The 19649-nt window shown below is 35.3% G+C and overlaps 3 protein-coding genes and 1 long non-coding RNA gene across 6 annotated transcripts; 3 read left to right on the plus strand and 1 right to left on the minus strand.

The window, feature by feature from the left end:
• Positions 1-1408: 1408 nt before the first annotated feature.
• LOC122721463 lies at positions 1409-2433 on the plus strand. The gene is made up of 2 exons (XM_043949274.1): positions 1409-1792; positions 1875-2433. The coding sequence occupies exons 1-2, from the start codon at positions 1789-1791 to the stop codon at positions 2201-2203; spliced, it is 333 nt and encodes a 110-aa protein (XP_043805209.1). The 5' UTR covers positions 1409-1788; the 3' UTR covers positions 2204-2433.
• Positions 2434-3320: 887 nt separating this feature from the next.
• Positions 3321-4411, plus strand: LOC110630000. The gene is made up of 2 exons (XR_002490333.2): positions 3321-3358; positions 4022-4411. It is a non-coding gene; the product is annotated as an uncharacterized LOC110630000 (long non-coding RNA).
• A 2630-nt stretch (positions 4412-7041) lies between these two features.
• Positions 7042-12268, plus strand: LOC110630143 (mannan endo-1,4-beta-mannosidase 2). 3 transcript variants are annotated; one of them, XM_021777477.2, is made up of 6 exons: positions 7042-7163; positions 7999-8380; positions 9224-9421; positions 10383-10505; positions 11103-11314; positions 11519-12268. In XM_021777477.2, the coding sequence occupies exons 2-6, from the start codon at positions 8024-8026 to the stop codon at positions 11922-11924; spliced, it is 1296 nt and encodes a 431-aa protein (XP_021633169.1). In that variant the 5' UTR covers positions 7042-7163; positions 7999-8023; the 3' UTR covers positions 11925-12268. The 3 variants fall into 3 exon arrangements, with proteins under 3 accessions (XP_021633169.1, XP_021633166.1, XP_021633168.1); XM_021777474.2 differs by lacking the exon at positions 7042-7163 and adding an exon at positions 7173-7324; XM_021777476.2 differs by lacking the exon at positions 7042-7163 and adding an exon at positions 7359-7827.
• Positions 12269-12597: 329 nt separating this feature from the next.
• LOC110630144 lies at positions 12598-13724 on the minus strand. Its single transcript, XM_021777478.2, has one exon. It carries the CDS (start codon positions 13707-13709, stop codon positions 12783-12785), a length of 927 nt encoding a protein of 308 aa, XP_021633170.1. The 5' UTR covers positions 13710-13724; the 3' UTR covers positions 12598-12782.
• Positions 13725-19649: the final 5925 nt, after the last annotated feature.

Here is a 19649-nt window from a genome sequence, read left to right on the forward strand (position 1 = left end):
TTCCTCCTGCCACCTCCACTGACATAAACCATAAACTTAACCAGTTTATAAACACCCAGAAGAGCAAATACTCCAAATTGAAGACCTTGAATGGAACTCTTTGAAAATTTGACTATAAGGACAACAAATTCAATGTCACCACCCAGTACCCAAGTTTCAATTACGAATAAACTAACAGTAATCAAAATTAAAAAACGAAAAGACCCATTACAAATTAATGGATAACAAATATCTTGAAACCTCTACGAATTGAAATTGAGAAATAGAGAGATGATTACCAGGAAAGAGCGAATTTATTTTTTGGTGCAGAATTTCTTTTATATTATTCAAATTGATTCTCATAAATTACTGAGATAGGTAAGACAATATAAATGAACAAGGAAGCATATCACAATTTCGACTAGAGATAGTTAAGACAATATAAATGAAAAAGGAAGTATATCACAATTTCGACTAGAAATAAGTAAAAAAATATATATGAGAAAGGAAGCATATCACAATTTTGACTAGGTAAGATAATATAAATGAAAAAGGAAGCATATCACAATTTCGACTAGATCAAGGGAAAGATGATTTTTTTTTTGGATTTTAATTTTTTTTTTATTATTAATAGTTAAGAAGGTAAATAAGACAAAGTTTTTTTTGATTATTTTAATTATACCACTTGAAAATTTTCCAACACGCTTTAGAGAGTTAGACACTAAATCCATATGTTTATAATATATACTATCTAAAACAATTTTTAAACACTGGTTTAGTTTAATTTTCAAATTTTAAAAGGTTATTATTTTAATAATGCCACTAGACAAATTTTTAAATTTTTTTTATGTGGCTTAATGTGATAAACTATAAATATCATAAGTAACAATGTCATTTGTCATTTTTTTAAACGTTTTTAAAGAGATTAGGCAGCTTAATTTTATAAAAACAAAATTTTAATTCCAATTATCACATATATACACATTTGTAGATATTTGAATAATGGTTGGAATGCAAAAAAAAAAAAAAAAAAAAGCAAGTCTTGTTCATTTAATTTGCTAACCCCAGACTGAGAGAGACTCCAAAGTTCAATATGGTCCTATCACTCTTGTACTATTGAACCCAACTGCCGATTCTAGCCCAAGCTAAACTGGCGGCCAGGCTCTGTGAAAAGTAGTCAAGTGCCATGAAAATGAAGTTTGAAGATTCTGCAAGGTACGAAGTTAAAGCTCGGCAGCTCTTCTAAGATACCTTCCCTTTAGGTTAAGGCACGCAAAAAGGTCAAATGAGAAACCCAAATGCACAAATTGGAGCTCTGGTCCATAACCAACAACGTATGCTTAAAACTCAAAAGCCCAAAAAAAATTCATGGGTTTATTTGGGCAACATCTATCTAAATAAACAAGAGCTCAATCACCACAACTCTAGCGAGTGAATTACAGTTCCTAATCAATTAATTCAAATCAGCTCTGTGGTTTGCCAATGTCTCCACGCGCTTCCACTGCAAGTGCTTTTGAATGTAGACGGTAGTAATAATTCTGTCGGCTTTACCTTTGTCGCCTGACACAGTTGGTACTCGGGAATTAACGAAATCAACCCAAAACCCAGAAATCAATTAAGAAGCAACGAAAGAGAGAGAAAGATTTAGAGACAAAGTCCAAGCGTAAATGGAGAAAAATCAAATCTTTGTTTGAAGGGTATTTAGTGATACAACAGGAACATGGAAAATCAAGAAGATGAAGCTTCAACAACACAACAGCCATCCTCAACATATTATCTATTCTTAACAATTATGAGCAAAAGGAGAACATGGGTATGTCTTTTTGTGTTAGTATATGCAATCCTCTTATCAACCTCATGGAATTTTCTAAAATCCGTACTTTCTTGGTACAAAGAGCAAAGCCAAGTCACTACTGCAGCTTCTTGTGGGTGGCCTGCGTTGTATGCGTCTGTTCTTTTAGGGGCTGTTTTTGGATTCCTTTCAATGGTTGCAGCTCTTGCAGTGGCTGTGCCAGCCACCTTGGTAATATGGATCACAGTTCTGGTCTTGTTGACTTTCTTTGGAAAGCCAAGGAGGGCATTGGTGATTGAGGGAAGAAAGATCACTAGAGAAATTGTTGGGTGTGTGTTAAAGATTTTGTTAAAGGAAGGGAATGTTGTGGCTGCTGTTTGTGCTGTTCTAGGCTACTTTGCTCTGGTTAGAAGGAATTATGAAGGCAATTGATGGGTTTCTTGTTTTAATTAGCTGGGTTAGTTGCTTAGGGCAGTTGGGAAAGAAAGTGTTCGATGATTTTCTCTTTGTTTTGTGGTGCTTGAACTAGGAATAAGAACTGGGGAAGCTAAAGGGGATGTGTAAACAGTATTACTAATCTACTGTAATATGGTCATTCTAATCAAGTTGATGAGCAGGTTTTTTTTTTTAATTCTTTTATTAATGTTTATCACTTTCTACAAGTTTTCTTTAATTTTTTTTTCTCCATATTATTGTACAAATTGTCAGGATTGTATGCAGATGGGCCTGCTTGAAGCTGTCCGGACTGAGGACCATATGCTTGCTTGATGTGGAAGCTAAAGGAGAGGACACACTACTGCAATGGATCCTGTGGCAGTGTCCATAGGGGTGTAAATGAACCAAACCGTTCGTGAGCTATTCGAGGTTCGATTCGATAAAAGCTCGACCGAGCTCGACTCGATTTCTAAACGAGCCAAGCTCGAGCTTAATTTTTAGGCTCGTTTGGTAAACGAGCCAAACTTGAGCTCCATAGTATTCGGCTCGTTAAGGCTCGTGAGCTCGGCTCGTTTCTGAGTTCATGAGCAGGCTCGCGAATAGGCTCGTGAACAGTCTCGTTAAGCAAACTGAAATTACTATCATAAGAGAAATAAACTCAAATCCTGCATATACTTTAATGAGCAAAATCTAAATTTTTTAAAATTCAGCTCTATATAGTTTAGTTACACTCTTAAACTTGCATATATTTGGATCATTAAGATTTAAAAACTCATTTTTATAAGTTTACATGCTAATTTGTAGATATACTTATTTAACTAAAATTATTTTAGTTTTAAACTTATTAGTTTTAAACTAAAACTCATTATACATGTAAATAAATTAAATTACTCGTGAACTATTCGAGACTTAGCTCGATTAAAGCTCGACTCAGCTCGATAAAAGCTCGACTCGTCTAAGCTCGTTTGCTAAACGAGCCAAACTTGAGCTTTTTAATACTCGGCTCGAGTTCGATACGAGTAAAGCTCGAATTCGGCTCGAGCTCGAAAAAATTTTAACGAACCAAGCTTGAGCTCTTCAAAGCTCGGCTCGGCTCGGTTCGTTTACAGCCCTAAGTGTCCATAAGCTTCTTGTGACCTGCCAGGGAGCAAGGTGAGCAACAAATAACATATGACTTTAAGTCTTTTCTTTTTTTTTCCAAAGATTAACCGTGCACAAAAGGTATGACAAGCTCATATATAAAACTACACACACATCCATCGCCGATGTACCCCATAGGCTGATCACAAGTTATTTGGGAACATAAGAAATTGCAGTTCATGAATGTTGTGACTTTTGCCATTCCAAAAGCTCTTGGTTAATAGAAAAAAGAAACTTTTGGGTAAATGGATAACCTTGTGCAATTATTTAGAGAAAATAAAACACGCCTAAAATATGCATATTTGAAGTGTGAAATTTTGAATTTTGAGTCTTTATTTATCTATAAATAACTACAACATAATTTACCTCTGCGATATATAGCCATTTTGCCATCCAGTGAATCAAAGAAACCTGTGCAAATTTAGTTACTTTGATTTGAAGTGAACAAAAGGTGAGTTTCCGAGTATCAACATCCTATCACCATCTTTGAAAAAGCAATGGAAGAGATAGATTTTCTGTAAAGGAACAGAGTCAAAGATGGAAAATGTTTAAAATTAGCTTTATTTTGATCTTGTTCATGACTACTGCTATCACTTTAGGCTGCATAAGTTTGCCTATCTTCATCACTTGCAGCTGTATTAACAAGCTTATGTGTCACCATTTTTATGTGGATAGGTAAGCCGGATGGGGCCTGGGATTCGAACCTTTCATTAGCCGCTTGACCAAGCAAGGCTAGGCTAGTTTTCACGGTCAACTATAAGTACATATAATCACTTATCTTCTGACCAATGCAACAAGATGCAGAATACTTTCAAATTGAAGCTTAATAACAAGGTAAGAATGCAGAGAACTTAGAAATTTAAGGGAGCAAAGAGGAAAAAGCCTAACCAGCTGGTGTTATAAAATATCTTTTTAGAGTTAAATTAAATTTATTTTATCACTATCTTTATGTATTATATTGATAAAATGGTTGTCTTAGTACAGACAAGAGATGCAAACGAGACCATTTTATTAATTTACTTGTAACATTGGTGGGCTCAATGGATTTCGTTTCACGTTATCCACTAACTAGTGTCGGTGACTTCTCTCATGAAATTTGAAACTGTTCTTAATAGCCGTATTTAGGATTAATAAGTCACCTAGAATTAGGCAAAAAACACATGAGAGTGTTGGAGTTAAACTAGACCATAAAGATCAACAGTTAATTTGCTGTTTGAACGAAATCAAACCATCGGTTTGAATATTGATTTAGGTTCGAGTTTATTAAGATACAACTACAGCAGCCGCAGTATTCGGTTTTAAGCTAAAATTCAAACTTGAAAAAACCATTGAACGGTTCTAATCTTGAGTTCGACGGTTCAACTGCAGACCCAATAGCTGCTCTTGCTGAAGGGTGGTTTCATATGCTCAATGCCTAGAGCTAAAGGGATAATTAGGGTGAACAGTGAGCCAAAGTGCAATGAAATCTAGGCCGCAGAGAATTGGACAAAACGACATTTGTCGTTGTCGTGAGGTTACTGAGCCATGCTAAGTTTGGCGTTTTGAAAAATGAAAAAGAGAAGATAAGAAGAGAAGGAAAGTGAAATATGAATATGATGCTGCTTTTGTAAGTGGGAAAAACATATTCCCAATACCGTTTGTATGCAAAATAATTTGCGTTTTTTCAAAAATATTTTTCAATAAATAATTTATTTAATTCTTTAATAGCTCTTATTTCATATTTGCATATTAAAATTTATGTTTTGTGCTTATAATTAATTGACTTTAAATAAAGTATTTTTTTTTTAAATATTCAAATGAGATATAAAAGCCTAGTGAAATGACTTATCATTATAATGAGAAATGAAACACTAATGCAATTGACTTGTCAACTATAAAAATAAATATTTCAGAATTTATAGAGATAAATACTCCAATTTAAGATTTTATATACTTTTAATTTCTTAGTAGTAGAGTAAGATTAATAATTTTAATTAAGAATAAGCACTGGATTGGTTCCGTTTGAAATTAAATTGAACTGAATAAATTAAAAATTAAAAAATTAATATTTATAAAATTAATTTGAATAGAATTGATTTGATTCAGTTGAATTTAATTTAATCGGTTGAATTTTTAATAAACTTTTTATTTTTTATATTTTATTTTTAATATTTTAAAATTTAATTAAAATATTTTAATATAATTATGATTTAATCTCTTTATATTATTAAAAATAATATATTATTATTCAATAATAAATTTAATTTTTATTGTTTTTTATAATTAAAATTAAACTAAATTAAAATAATATAAAAATTTTTAAATAAAAATAAAAAAATAAAAAATTAAATTAAAATTTTAAATTAATTTTTTTTATTTAAAACGAATGCTACTCCACCCTAGTTAACGCCGGTTGAGGGAACCATTTTCTTATTGAGGCCAAAGACTTCTCCCTATCTGCCCTCCACATATTGCGCCTTTGTAATCGGTGATCTTGTAACCTTATTTAAAAAAAAAGCAAAAAAAAAATTCTCCTAGTCAAAAATTATATACATATTTTTTTATAGTAAAAAAGATCAAATCCTAAGAGATAACAGTATTAAGTCAAAAACTTATTTTTTTAGTATGCAAATTCTAACTTTATCAAGTTTATCTTTTTCCAGCATATATCTGAGTACAGGAGTTCATAAAAATTATATTAAATTTGAAATAATCTTTATATTCATATGATATACGTTTTAAATAAGTTTTAGTAATAAAAATATGGAAAGGTGATCTTAATTAAGTATTAAATGAAATTATGCTCTAGGTATTACACGTTATGAGTAGTTATGAAGATCTTTAAAAGAAAACTTTAACAAAATAAAGAAATTTGAAAAGCATGACATCATTAGTTTGGAAAACTGAAAATCATTAACCAAGTTCTTAGATTCTAAATAATGGAATCATGCAATGAGCAACAACCTATTCATTAGCCTTTCTATTTATACAATCCCTCTACTTAAGATTATGATTGAGGGAGGGATTACACTATGTATTTATTTTAAAGAATTATTATTTTTTATCTTTATTTTTTTTTATTAAAATTTAATATATTTATTTCTCTCTATAAAAACTTTAACAATACTAAAATAAATTTATTAATTTATTTTTTTCAACTAAATTTAAACTCAGAATCTTTTTATTTTAGAGATAGCTGCAATATTAATAAACTAAAGCTTATTGATATTTTGATTAATTTATTAATAACCAGTTTCCTATTTTTGAGCAATTGATTGAGGAGTATTCAAACTTCAACATTATTTATCATCAGAAAGAGCAATACAGACATCTACCTACAAGCATGATGTAAAAAATTGGCAGTAGTTTAATAAAAATAATTTGGATCAATTCATTTATATTGTCAAATTTTTTTTAAAATATTAAATTTATTTTTTCTATTTTATAATAAAAATTAAAAAAATAAAATATCAAATCTCTTCTATTTACTCAGATGCACTTATCATCGTTCTAAATATATACTAAACTTATTATATGCTCTAAACTAATTATATTTTTTACCATGAGAATGCTAAACTAATTATATTTTTCTTTTAAAATTAAGCTATCAATAAATTTCTGTTTGAAATTAATTAGTAAAATAATTTGAAAAAACTATTTTAAAATTTTTAATATATTTTTTAAAATTAAAGTATTAATTAATGAGTTTCCTACAACTAAATCTTAAATTTCCGAAGATGCCGATTAAAAAAACAAGGGAGTGAAAATGGATAAGTGTAAAAGCTTGAAGTGGGCAACGGCTATGGCCTTTCACATGGGCGCAGTTCCAATGTAAATTGTAAGATCTACCGGTTTTTGCGATTATAATCTGCTCTGAGTTTGACAACGCTAAACACTTCAATAAACCAAAAAGGGAAAAAACAAAAGCTTTTAAATTTAAAGCTGCAAATAACTTGTATGCAATGGAATTGGAATCAAGAACACACATGAGCACATGAGGTCTGAGATTTTCCCATTTCTTTATCTTTTATATAGATTTTTTTATTTATTTCTGGTTAGCAAACTAATTTTGGTGGGGGAAATTGAGAGATAGCGCAATCAGATATGGGGCCATGGTCGTTGAATGTGGTTGGAAACTTGTCCTGTAGAATATTAGAATTGAAGGAAACTGAGAAAAATCAGATGCTTTAGATCTGTTTACCCATCAGGTTGATACCAACCTTCTACCTCGCAACCACCGCCACCATCACCACCGCCACCTTCTTCTTCATACTTCTTTCTCTCCTTCAGTCTTCAATGGTGTTGACGTGTTAGGTGGCCTTTCTTTCTTTCTTAGTCTTCATATTTATTTGACTCTTCTTGCTCAAGGACCTGCTTCTTTCACTGTTTCCATATAAACTCCAAAACCTTAAGCTGAGGACAGCAACATGCAAAATCATCTCTGCCTGTGCGTAGTTTGATGTGGTCTGAGCTTCACTGAGGGCTTTTGCTAAAGGATCTGGGTATTCTTGCTATTTCTTTTAACATGCATTATTTCTGTGTCTAAGCTACTAAATTCTCGTCTGGTTAACCTGGGTATCTGTAATTGTGAGAGTCTGTTGAAATAAATCCAAAAGGGTATCCGAGAATTTCATTGCATTTTGTTAATTTTGGTGTCTTTTACCATTTTTCAGATCTTATACACGGTATATATCAAAAATGGTGGCTGGAAATGGACTGCTTTATCCAATTCTTGGTTTTGCCTCCTGTGTGGCATTCATTTACATGTCTTTTGGTAATTTGTGGCTTGTTTATCATGAAGAACCAGAGTTACCTTTTGTGACCAGAAATGGAACTCAGTTTATGCTGGATGGTAGGCCCTTTTACATTAATGGATGGAATTCTTATTGGTTAATGGACCATTCTGTGGAAGAAGACAGGAAACCTAGGGTTAGTGCAATGCTGGAAGCTGGTGCTAAGATGGGTCTCACAGTTTGTCGAACATGGGCTTTCAATGATGGTGGCTACAATGCTCTTCAGGTTTCCCCTGGTCGATTCGATGAGCGGGTATTTAAGGTATGCAAATGGAAAATTGATAATATTTGTATATATGCCTGAATTTCTCTTGTGAAGCACCTGCTCATATGAGTGAAAAAATTTAAAATTTAACCTTTGAAACTTTTGTATTAAGCCTGGTATATAAACTTATTCATACAATTATGGTTGTTTTATATGTTTGGTTGATTTTATTTCTATTTCTACTATTGCTTAAAAATGTTAGTTTTATTTCGAATGCTTGAATTGGCAGTAACTATCTGTGGCTTTAGCTTTACTGGTCATAAAATAAGGACTGCCTATGTGCAAAGGTCACAAATTAGATGCTGAAGTACTACACCTGAAGCAGAAAACTAAGCAAGTTCTTAATTAGCAGTAAGCACAACATCAAATGCACACATATGTCTATTCTCAACTAATTATGTTTGTCATTAAATGCCTATGCTGATGGTTTTAATGCCTTCTGAAAGTTAAAATGTTTAATTAAAGATAAGCAGAAATTTTTAGTGCTACAAATTTAGAAAAATATTGTTTTCCCTGTTGCCTCTTTACATATTGGCTCATCCTTCCTTTCTCTGCAACAATTATGAAATGTATTTAAAAAAGGAGGTTGCATGCCTGAGCATAAAATTTCATTTGGGAGATGTTTTATGCTGAGGCATTTTAAATTGTTTATGCTAAAACGTTCCTCCCTTAACTGCTCACATTGATGGTCATGATAATTCAAGTTGCCTGCATTTTTACCTTGTTGAAATGGTCTGAAGGATGGAATTATTGTTAGTAGTTCCACTCCCAGTATTGTTGAGGATGATAGTGGTGTTTTCCCATTTGCATTCTTTATTTTAATGACTCTGATTGTGGCAGGCCTTGGATTATGTCATTGCAGAAGCAAGACAGCACGGAATCAGGCTGCTTCTTAGTTTAGTCAATAACTTAAAGCCATATGGTGGGAAAACACAGTATGTCAAGTGGGCATGGGAAGAAGGCGTTGGTTTGAGCTCTTCAAATGATTCTTTCTTCTTCGATCCAACCATCAAAAGATATTTCAAGAACTATGTAAAGGTAAATGGTCATCTAGCTTTCTAAAAGCAATTCATTACATGTTACTTTAGTACTGCACTGGAATCCTTTGGTCCATTAGTAGAAATTATGTGTACCATATTATATCATTGAAATAACTGAGGGATCTCTTTCTACTTCTGTTGAAACATAATTTTGTTATCATGCATCAGAAGGCACAGGTAATGGCAGTTTGTGACTAGGCTCTTCAAATTGAAAAAGCCCTAAACCTAGAAGAAACTAGATGCTAAAAGGGGGAGTCTATCAGCATAAAAGGTCTAAATATTTATTAATTGAAGGCCCTTAGGAATTTTTCTCTCTGTTGCTGAAGTAAGCTAGATGCCTATATGAACAAGGTAACTTGAAGCTGGTGTCTAACCTTAAATGTAATTATTTCCACAGGGCAGTGTCCCTGGTATCATAATCTGTAAAGGGAGAAAATCCTCAGCTGTTAGCGCACATGGAGTTAGTCTAAGTTATGACGTAGAAAATTATTAAGCCAAGACTCACATTATTATTTTGTTATAATAGGTTCTTTTGTTAATTCATTATTATTTTGCCTTCCTTTCCCCTGCGTTATCCAAGGTGGAATTTTTTTTTCTTCCCATTGAATTCCATGTTTAATCATGATAATGGCATTTGAATTCCATATGGTTACGGAACAGATACAAGATTATAGTTTTCTAGCTTGTGCAGTATATTCTATTTGTATATATAAAGCTCTTTGAAAATTTTTCACGCTGATACTAAATTTACATCAATTCATATGCCAAATTTCATGCTGCCATTAGAACTATGTGGTTGATGCTATCTGCAAACAAATATTCCTTTAGATAAGTCATTTCATGCTTAGTCATTTAGGAAAGCATTTTGAGGTATTTCTGAAATATATGAACCTAAACTACTGTAACTACCTTTGGCTTTGAGAATAATTGGTCAATTCTAATTTAAGTCCTCATTTTAGACTTTGTTGACTAGAAAAAACACCATCACGGGGATTGAATATCGGAATGATCCCAGCATCTTTGGATGGGAGTTGATGAATGAACCGCGTTGCATGTCTGATCCTTCAGGTGACACTCTCCAAGTAAGTTGTGAACTCCATAGACCACTATAGTCTCGTAAGTATCAAGTATGATAGAACATGAGCCAACTGATTTACAATAAATATTCTAATGAAATAGTAACTTTTCCTGGGAGTTTATATTATTCTGGCCCTGAATTAAGTCAATGACTTCTTGGATATTTTTTGAAAACTGTTACTCATACGAAAAATTATGACGGCTTTCTTTTTTGCTGAATGTATTTTTCTTTTTAACCTCAACTTAAATGTCTATTATTGTGTGTGCAAATTTCACATGGAAAGGTTATGCATAAATGACTAGAAAATGTATGTTATCCTCCCTTTTATCGATTGTGCATATTTTCATGGCAATCCTTTTCATTCCTATGGAAATTTAAACCAAAAAATAGGCTCCTTTGCTTATTTTTTTAACAGGTAAAAGATTTCAAAGTTCCTTGATAGAACTAGTTGAATTAGAAATCACGTTCTATAGAACTAAGTCAGGCATGTGATTGTATGTGCATCTAGAGTGGGGAGAGGAGAGGGAGAGAGATCTTTTCCCCTCCCTATTTATTTGATTGAGCTTTGTGCATGCGCTGATCTTATGGCATGGAATTGCAGGACTGGATAGAAGAAATGTCAGCTTTTGTGAAGTCTATTGACAAGAACCATCTGCTGACTGTGGGCCTTGAAGGATTTTATGGTCCCAAAAATCCAAAGAGGTTAACTGTGAACCCAGAAGATTGGGCATCAACCTTTGGATCTGATTTTGTTCGCAACTCCAAGGTCCCAGACATTGATTTTGCCTCTGTTCATATATACCCGGATCATTGGTAAGCTTTGCATTTCTCTTAACCCTACATATAATTTAAGATTGCCACAAATGTTTCTTTTTATGTGTCTGGTTTTTTGTCATCTGTTGTTGCAACTGTCCTAGATGTTCTTCTGCATATGCAGTTGAATGTTGTTTATGTTGCTCAATGGGTGTTAATCTTTTGTTGTGCAAGTCCTTTACGAAATTTATCATTTTTTACTAGGATTCAAGGTCGAACATTTGAAGAGAAGCTGACATTTGTCTCCAAGTGGATGCTTTCTCACATTGAAGATGGACATTATGAACTAGGCAAGCCAGTCTTTTTCACTGAATATGGGTTCTCTAATCTGAACAATGACTTCCAGCATTCTCAACGCGATCAGTTCTACAAAACCATTTTACACATCATCTATAAGTCTGCCAAGAGAAAACGAGCTGGGGCAGGTGCTTTAGTCTGGCAATTTTTTGTCCAAGGAATGGAAGATTTCAATGATGATTTTGGGATTGTCCCTTGGGAAATATCATCAACATACAGGTCTTTTATTGAACAATCTTGCAGGTTGGCCAAAATCCAGGGAACTCTTCTGCAAAATCAAAATTTTAGAGAGTTGTGTTTGCAGAGCCAGTGATAATTAAGTTATAATTAAAATGTTTGAAAGCTGTGAGGTAATATATACATATTTTTTTCATTTTGCTGGCTCGCTGGGGGAAGAGATGCGAGTCGCCTTTTTGTATTCAGTATCTTGATTCCTTACAAATTATGTAATTCATATTAGGATAGACAAGTTTAGGTACATGGCAGCAGAGATTATAGACACTGCTGCAAAAATCTGTATTCAAGAGCTTGCTATGAGAGATGGATTGTAATCTCAGAGTGCAGTTAGATTAGGATTCTGTTTGCCTGTATATCAAGTGTAGCTGTGATGATTTCAGAATTGCAAAATCCAAGGTTACATGATCTCATGATTGTTTACAAGCTTTGCAGAAAAGTTTCTCGAGGTTGCATATCATTGTGGGTATCTGATCATAAAATTTTTGCCTGATCTGCCTCTCAAGCTGCATATAATTGTAAACAACTACCCTCTAAAATCTGCATATAATTGTAAACTAAATGCCAAAGTGTGCATATAATTTGAAGTTCTAACATAACCCTAAACCATTTCTCCTGAACTTGTACCAGATGGTATCTGATCGCTCAAGCTCTAAGCTTAACATCTGGGATCCCACGAGGCCTCAAGTAAAGTGAACCAGAAAGCAGAAACAGCAATAAGAAGGATAAACAGGACAAGAAATTGCACCCCATTTAGCAAATGCAAATTGTATTCATAAAGTTTAGCTAAAGCTCCTAGAAAACTACACATTCAAGAAAAAGAACTTCCTTGTATTCTCATGAATATCGACTTATGAAACAAGGAACCTGAATGAAACTAGAACTGGGCTATATGATCATGGCAGGATCAAACTTAACATTGATTAGAATCACAGATCTAATTTGATCTTTGGTTTGCCAATCTTGGCGAAGTTCTAATACCACTTACAGAATTAGATCCACTCTCCCCACCACTTTTGCCCTTCCTTCCACCCTTCAATTTCTTCCCCGCCGATTCCTTTACATTCAACTCCTTAACCACCTTCATCACCGCATCACCCATACCACCGCTACCGCCTTCCTCCAGCCCTCTTCTCCTTGTCCTTAACCCGATCACATTACCAATCTTTCCAGTGTTATTCACATCATTGATCTTTGCTACCTTTTCGAAGTCGCCCGCTAGCTTCCTCACCGGCTTCTTCTTACCAGCTGCCTCCACCTCCTCCATAGCCTGTAGCTCCTCCTCTTCGCTATCCTCATCAAACAAATCCATAAATTTCCTCCTTTTTGTCACCATAGGAGCCGGAGGCGGCGCATCAGAGCCGACCCTCTTCCTATTATTCTCGTTCTTATCTTTGACCTCACCTTGTTCTGAACCCCTTGAGACTTTAGGGCTACTACTGACTTGTGATTTTGCTAGTTTCTCGCGGTGCTTACGGAGCTTGTTGACATTGCCCTCGATGCGACCTTGGAGGCGAAGACGCTTGAAGCTAAGACCGCCCATAGACCAATGAGCCTCCTCAGCCCAGGAGAGAAACGGATCCATGACGGACAAAGGTGGGTCCACCCGATCTGGGTTGAGCTTTACGTCGGTGTAGATGCGAGGGCGAGGGAGGCTACTGCCATAGAACTTGCCGGGACCTAAAGAGACTACCATGGTCAATCGTTTAAGAGAGAGTACAGTGGTGGTGGGTTGATTTTCTCTGGGGAATTTCAACAAACGGTCGGTGGCTTCCTTCTGAGTGGTTGGGGTTATAAACAGAGAGCAGTAGTTGGCGCGGGGAACCTTTGGCGGGAGGGCCTGGCGCCAACTTTTTGGCGCCATAGATTTCTGGAATTGGAAAATTGGGCTTTTTAGGTCATATAAATCCGAGTATTTTTTCACTGAAATTTGGCGGCAACAAATCCTAATTTAATTAAAATTTGATATTATCCAGCCTGTAATTTGAATTTCCAGTATTCTCTCCACGTTTTCTTGCTGTAAATAACTTAAATTATGATAAAATATTTTAAATTTATTTTAAAATATTATTTCTTTAATCTAATTATTTTAATATTAATAATTTTTCTGTTATTAATTTATGACAAAAATATGAGATAAATAAAAAAATAAATTATTTAAAAATATAAAAATAATTATTGTGTTTAATAGAAATGATTGTAAACTAAAAATTTAATTAATCTACAATTTTCTGGAAATGATAAATAATTTTAAATAATTTCAATCAACAGATAAATGTGGTGACTTTGAGTATCATTTTGGAATCAGATATTTTATCGCTTAAATTACTATTTTAGAAAATTTTAAAAAGTAATTATTTATCCAACTTTATTTTTATCTACTATTATTTCCAATACATCCACCTTTTAGATAACTACTAAAATTTATTTATTAGAAATTTCAAAAAATAGTAATAGAATATGCTAGTAATACTATAAAATATTTTAATTAATTATTAATATCTTTTTTATGCGCTCAAAAATAAAATTATACTATAATTGATAAAATTTATAAGAAAGAAAATGTGAAGTAGTGAGTGCCCACCGCAGTCCTACATTGAAGTCAGTAAACTGAAAAATAGAGCGAAAGTAGAATTTTGAGAGTAGTTGCGTGCGAGAATTGCATATCATTATTACTATAATTGTTAACTTTTATACCGTAAAAATTGAAGTTAATATAATATTTCTTAAAAATTCAGCGATGATGTGGCCGGCTATTTGATAAGCGATCTCGTCAGTTATTCGGACAGGAATCCCGCAATTACCGATATAATGGGGTCCGCTGGGTTGTGTATGCTAACGGTAACTCTATGCAAAAGTTCCATCTCTTTAGAAAGGGGTATGTCTTGATGAAGAGAGTCGAGTGTTTCGGTCTTCTCTCTACGAGTGGGACTGTATATCGCCTTATCAGATTTTTGCCACGTGACTTTATTTTATAGTAACAGCTCATGACTTATTTTGAATTATTATTATGTAATATCATAAGTTTTTATGTTGGTGTTTAATTTTTTAGATTCGAAAGTGACAATTGTATTCACAATCTAAGGCATATGCCTTATTTAGATTAGCCTTTCATACTTCGTGTCGCTTTGTCTGCTCCTGTTTATAAATAACAATTATTTTGTGGCTATGAAAATTGAAAATTATAAATCGAACTTAACACTCTCTCACGATAATGACTTGAAAATTTTGTTAACCAGTATTGACATCCGATCATTAGTTTTAGTGCTGTCAAAACAGGCTGTCCGCTCGACTCGACTAGGCTCGATCTCAAAGTGGATCGAGTTAAAAAAGCTTATTAAAAAAGATTTTAATATTTAGGTCTGACCCGCGGATAGACTCGGACAGCTTTTTTTGTTGATTATAATGTTTTTCTTTATTTATTAATCGTGGTTGATATAATATATAACTGTTGTCCCTTGAGGCAACCCAAGAGGGGGGGTGAATTGGGTTTATAAAAATTTAATGGCAAAGACAAGAAATTAGAAGAGAATAGGGAAGAGAAAAATCAACACAAAGATTTATAGAGGTTCAGCTATCCAAGCCTACGTCCTCTCCTCAAGCTCCACTTGAGAGTTCAACTCCACTATCAAATCTTCTTTGGGTGAAGATCAAAACCCTTACAATCTTAGAGCAAGCCTTTGCTCTTTACAAATCTCTTTTTCAACTCAAGAGCAATTCTTTGCTCAATGCCACACTCACAACAACAGAATCTCTCAACAACCTTTACTCAATCTGAAAAGCCAATCAATTACAACACAAATCAAGCTTTCAAGAAATCAATGCTTTGGCTCAAGGTTTTGAGAGAGAGAGAGAGAATGATAAAGCTGTAATCTCAATAAATATTTGCTTAGATGGTTGTTGTAACCTCACAACAACAAAAACAAGTTGTATTTATAGTTTATTCATAAATATGGCCGTTGGGGGTGCATTAAATGCAAATAGAGCCGTTTATGTTCAGAAATAACCGTTACACCGCGTTCAGAAAAACTCAGGTTTGGCGGCCTAAGCTTAGAGTTCGGCGGCCGAACCATTTGGGGCGAAGAAACTATTCCTTTAAAACTGAACTTTCGGCGGCCTAAACTCAATGTTCGGCGGCCGAACATAGTGGACTTTCGTTTCTGTTCCTCTCTTTCGGAAGCCGAACTTTTGGCTTCGGAGGCAGACTTAGAACCAACTTTCGGCGGCCGAAGGTTAAAAGTTCGGCGGCCGAAAGTGCGGGACTTTCGTCTCTGTCCCTCACTTTCGGAAGCCGAAGGTTGCACTTCAGGGGGCTGGTTGAAAATCCACTTTCGGCGGCCGAAAGTCAATGTTCGGCGGCCGAACCTATGGGACTTTCGTTTCTGTCCCTCACTTTCGGAAGCCGAAGGTTATACTTAGGGGGCTGGTTGAAAACCCACTTTCGGCGGCCGAAAGTCAATGTTCGGCGGCCGAACATAGGGGACTTTCGTTTCTGTCCCTGACTTTCGGAAGCCGAAAGATGACTTTAGGGGGGGCAAAAATTAATTCTTTAAATCTTTGAAAAATCATAACTTAGGCTGTAAAAATCCTTTTTTTAAACCGTTTGAACTTTTGCAACCTATATTTTTAGATCTTTCATTTTGATGAAAAATAATTTCAAAATCACTTCTTTTGGAAAATTTCATTTTGGTCCCTGAAAGTCAAGTACTTTTAAAAAGTGGCCATATCTAAAAGAACTTTTAGAAATGAAAGAGCCCTTGAGCCATCACAATCAATTACTTGAAATTCACAATGAATAGAATTTAACAAGGCATAAACAAAAATAATTTCTTATCCCTTTCTTGTGGTATGCTTCCATAATTGGCACATTGAAGCAATTTCATTTATTTCAATAGGGAACCTGCAAGCTCAATACAAACACCTTTGAAGATAATTAGTAGCACACCAATTGTTTATTAATCATCAAAACAAGGATTAGGACATTTAGGTCCAACAATCTCCCCCTTTTTGATGATGACAAACAATTGGTAAACATTAGGATAATAATCATAAGTGTAGTGTGTGTATTTTAAAAAATTTCTCCCCCTTAATGTGCTCCCCCTGTCAAAAATAATTTATGCCATATTTAAAATGAGAGAAGGCACATAAGGGAGGTTTTGACTCAATGCAATGAGATGCAATGGATCCTATATGAATGAATGAGTGGATCCTATATGAATGAATGAGTGCTAACAAGGAATGCATCTCAAATGAATACACACAATATTCACAATCCAAGAGAGAGAAAAAATATTTAATCCAAAAGAGTCAAACAAAAAATCAAGGTAATAACCAAATATAGCCAATATCCATAAAATCATCAAATATGTACATAAAAAATACCATCCATTCTCCCCCTTTTGACATCATCAAAAACAACAAAAAAATATCACAATATCAAAAGGGAAAGAACAAAAGCAACTACATAAACAACAAAAAAATATATCACTGAGGAGGCTGAGGAGGTGGCACTCCAGATGTCTGCTGAAGGAAGTGTAAAATCTGACTCTGCTGCTCGATCATGGTCTGCTGCTGGTCTGTAAGTCGTGCTAACTGCTGCTCCATCTGAGTCTGGCGATCAGATATCTGAGTCTGGCGATCAGACATCTGAGCAACCTGCAACTCCAGACGACCCATGGCATCATACAGATCTGATGCAGTCCGAGAAGATGTACCCTGCTCGGTGGACCGCCCGGTACTAGTATCGCCTCTGGGAGCTCGCTCTGTCTCAAGATCAGCAGGAGAAGCATCATCTGACTCCTCATCAGAACCATCATGTGCCTGTGCTGCTGCATGTGCTGCTCTGCGAGCTGCAAAATCTCTCCTAGAATTATAAAATTCATTGCCTCTCCTAGTCAAACCCATGTGGTGGAGGGTAGCCTCAGTATAGGGGGTGTACTCACTAGACAGAGGTAAGGCCGACTCGGTACCTGGGTCAACACCTAGGGCTCGGAGAAGAAGAGTAAGATGACGACCAAAGGGGAGACAGCCTCGACTCAGCCTAAGGGAGTCTGCTATAGAGTGAATCATAATATGTGGCAGGTTAAGGGGTCGACCCTCTAGCAGACAAGACACTACAAACATGTCAGAGTAGGAGAGTGCAGTCCTATGACCCGATCTAGGGAGAATCTCATAGGTGACTATGTGGTGAACAACTTTGGGGAGAGTGTTGAGGTCACAGGCCTTAAGCCTAGAGGGCTCCTCACGATCGACGTCTCCTGAAATGACCCTAGTCTGGTGAAGGGAAGAGACCTCACCAGTGATCCACTTATGAGTGGTAGAGACAACAGCCCCAGAGTTGGGGATACCTAGGTGACGAGCAATGATGTCAGGAGTGAGGTAAACTCTCTGACCATTTACAAAAATAACTAGGTGAGGAGGAGTGTGACGGGTGAAGGTGTGTAGGTTTGCATAGAACTCCCTAACAATCCTAGGATGGGTGTCTGCTGGAGTGATGAGAAGGTGGTCCCATTCCTGAACAATGAAGGGCTGTAGGAAACCCTGAGTGCGAAAAAGCTGAACACTATTATCATGGATTGTTCTCCCAGGATGAACAAACCTGAGAGAAAAAGGCTCAAAAGCTGGATCCTGCTCTCTAACTACAGGGAACTCAAAGGGTGGTGAGACAGGATGGTCTGGGGAGGGAGACCTAGGAGCTCTACTGGATTGACCTCTAAAATATGGGTGCCTACGGGCTGTGGATTTTCTACCCATTCTAAAACACAGCAGCTAAAGAGGCAATGAAAGAAACAAACATAAAATAAAATACCAACCCATAAGCAATTCATTATCACAAAACTCAATCCATAAACCACAGTAACACAAACTAGTCATATAACTGTTATTGCACCACATCCATATTCAGAACTAAAAATATTAACAGTTTTTATATATGAATCCAGCTAATCAGTAAAATAATCCAGCTAACAGCATATTGATACCCAGCTAACAGTATGCTACCCAGCTAACAGTAAAATAATTCATCTAACAGCATATACAGAGCAACAGAAAATTAGCCAGCAGAGTTTACATATACTCATGGCAACAGATAACCCAGCTAACAAAGAGCTACAAGTTAAAAAAAATAACAGGCAGTTTTCATAAAGATATCAACAACCCAGCTATCAATGTAGATATAAAGACAGCAACAGAAAAAAAAGAAAAAAAAAAAAAATTACAGGCAGTTTTACATATACCCATATCAACACATAAAAAATCAGAAACACAAACCTAGACATATTAGGAGCTAAAAACAATATAAAATCAACAGAAAATAAACCAAAAACAAGCAACAAAAAAAAGAGAGAAAATCACATACCCAAAGGAGAAAAGCGCAAAATGGGTTCCTTGAGAAGAAAATGAGGTGTTTTGAGGCGTTTGAGTGAAAGAAAAGAAGGAAAAAGGAAGTTTTTGGAGAAAAATGGCTCAGAAACGAGCGATTTGGGAGAGGGAGACGAAGAGGACTTCGGGGAGAGAGAGAGAGAGAGCGTCGGGGAGAGAGAAGGGCGCGCGAGGAAGATGATGAGCTGTCGCGGGGGTTTTTAAGGGACGCGCAGTTTCGGCGGCCGAACTAAGCTTCGGCGGCCGAAACTGGGCAGGTTTAGGGGGCCGAACTTAATCTTCGGCTGCCGAAACTTGAGAATGTTCGGCGGCCGAATAGAATGTTAGGCGGCCGAAAGAGAGAAAAAAAGGAAAAGACAAAATAAATTCCCGCTTTTCATATTGCCCTTGAAATTGAAGGTTAGGGGGCCGAAAGTGCCTCCGA

This window comes from Manihot esculenta, chromosome 13, assembly GCF_001659605.2.
Source record: "Manihot esculenta cultivar AM560-2 chromosome 13, M.esculenta_v8, whole genome shotgun sequence".
NCBI lineage: Eukaryota > Viridiplantae > Streptophyta > Magnoliopsida > Malpighiales > Euphorbiaceae > Manihot > Manihot esculenta.

What these genes read in the sequence shown, in the direction of transcription:
- LOC110630143 (XM_021777474.2), top strand. An exon ending in ATTTCAAGAACTATGTAAAG is followed by an intron (nt 9,422 to 10,382) that starts GTAAATGGTCAT and finishes TCCTCATTTTAG; the next exon opens with ACTTTGTTGACTAGAAAAAA. An exon ending in CTTCAGGTGACACTCTCCAA is followed by an intron (nt 10,506 to 11,102) that starts GTAAGTTGTGAA and finishes ATGGAATTGCAG; the next exon opens with GACTGGATAGAAGAAATGTC.
- LOC110630144 (XM_021777478.2), bottom strand. Translation starts at nt 13,709, where the DNA reads ATGGCGCCAAAAAGTTGGCGCCAGGCCCTCCCGCCAAAGGTTCCCCGC.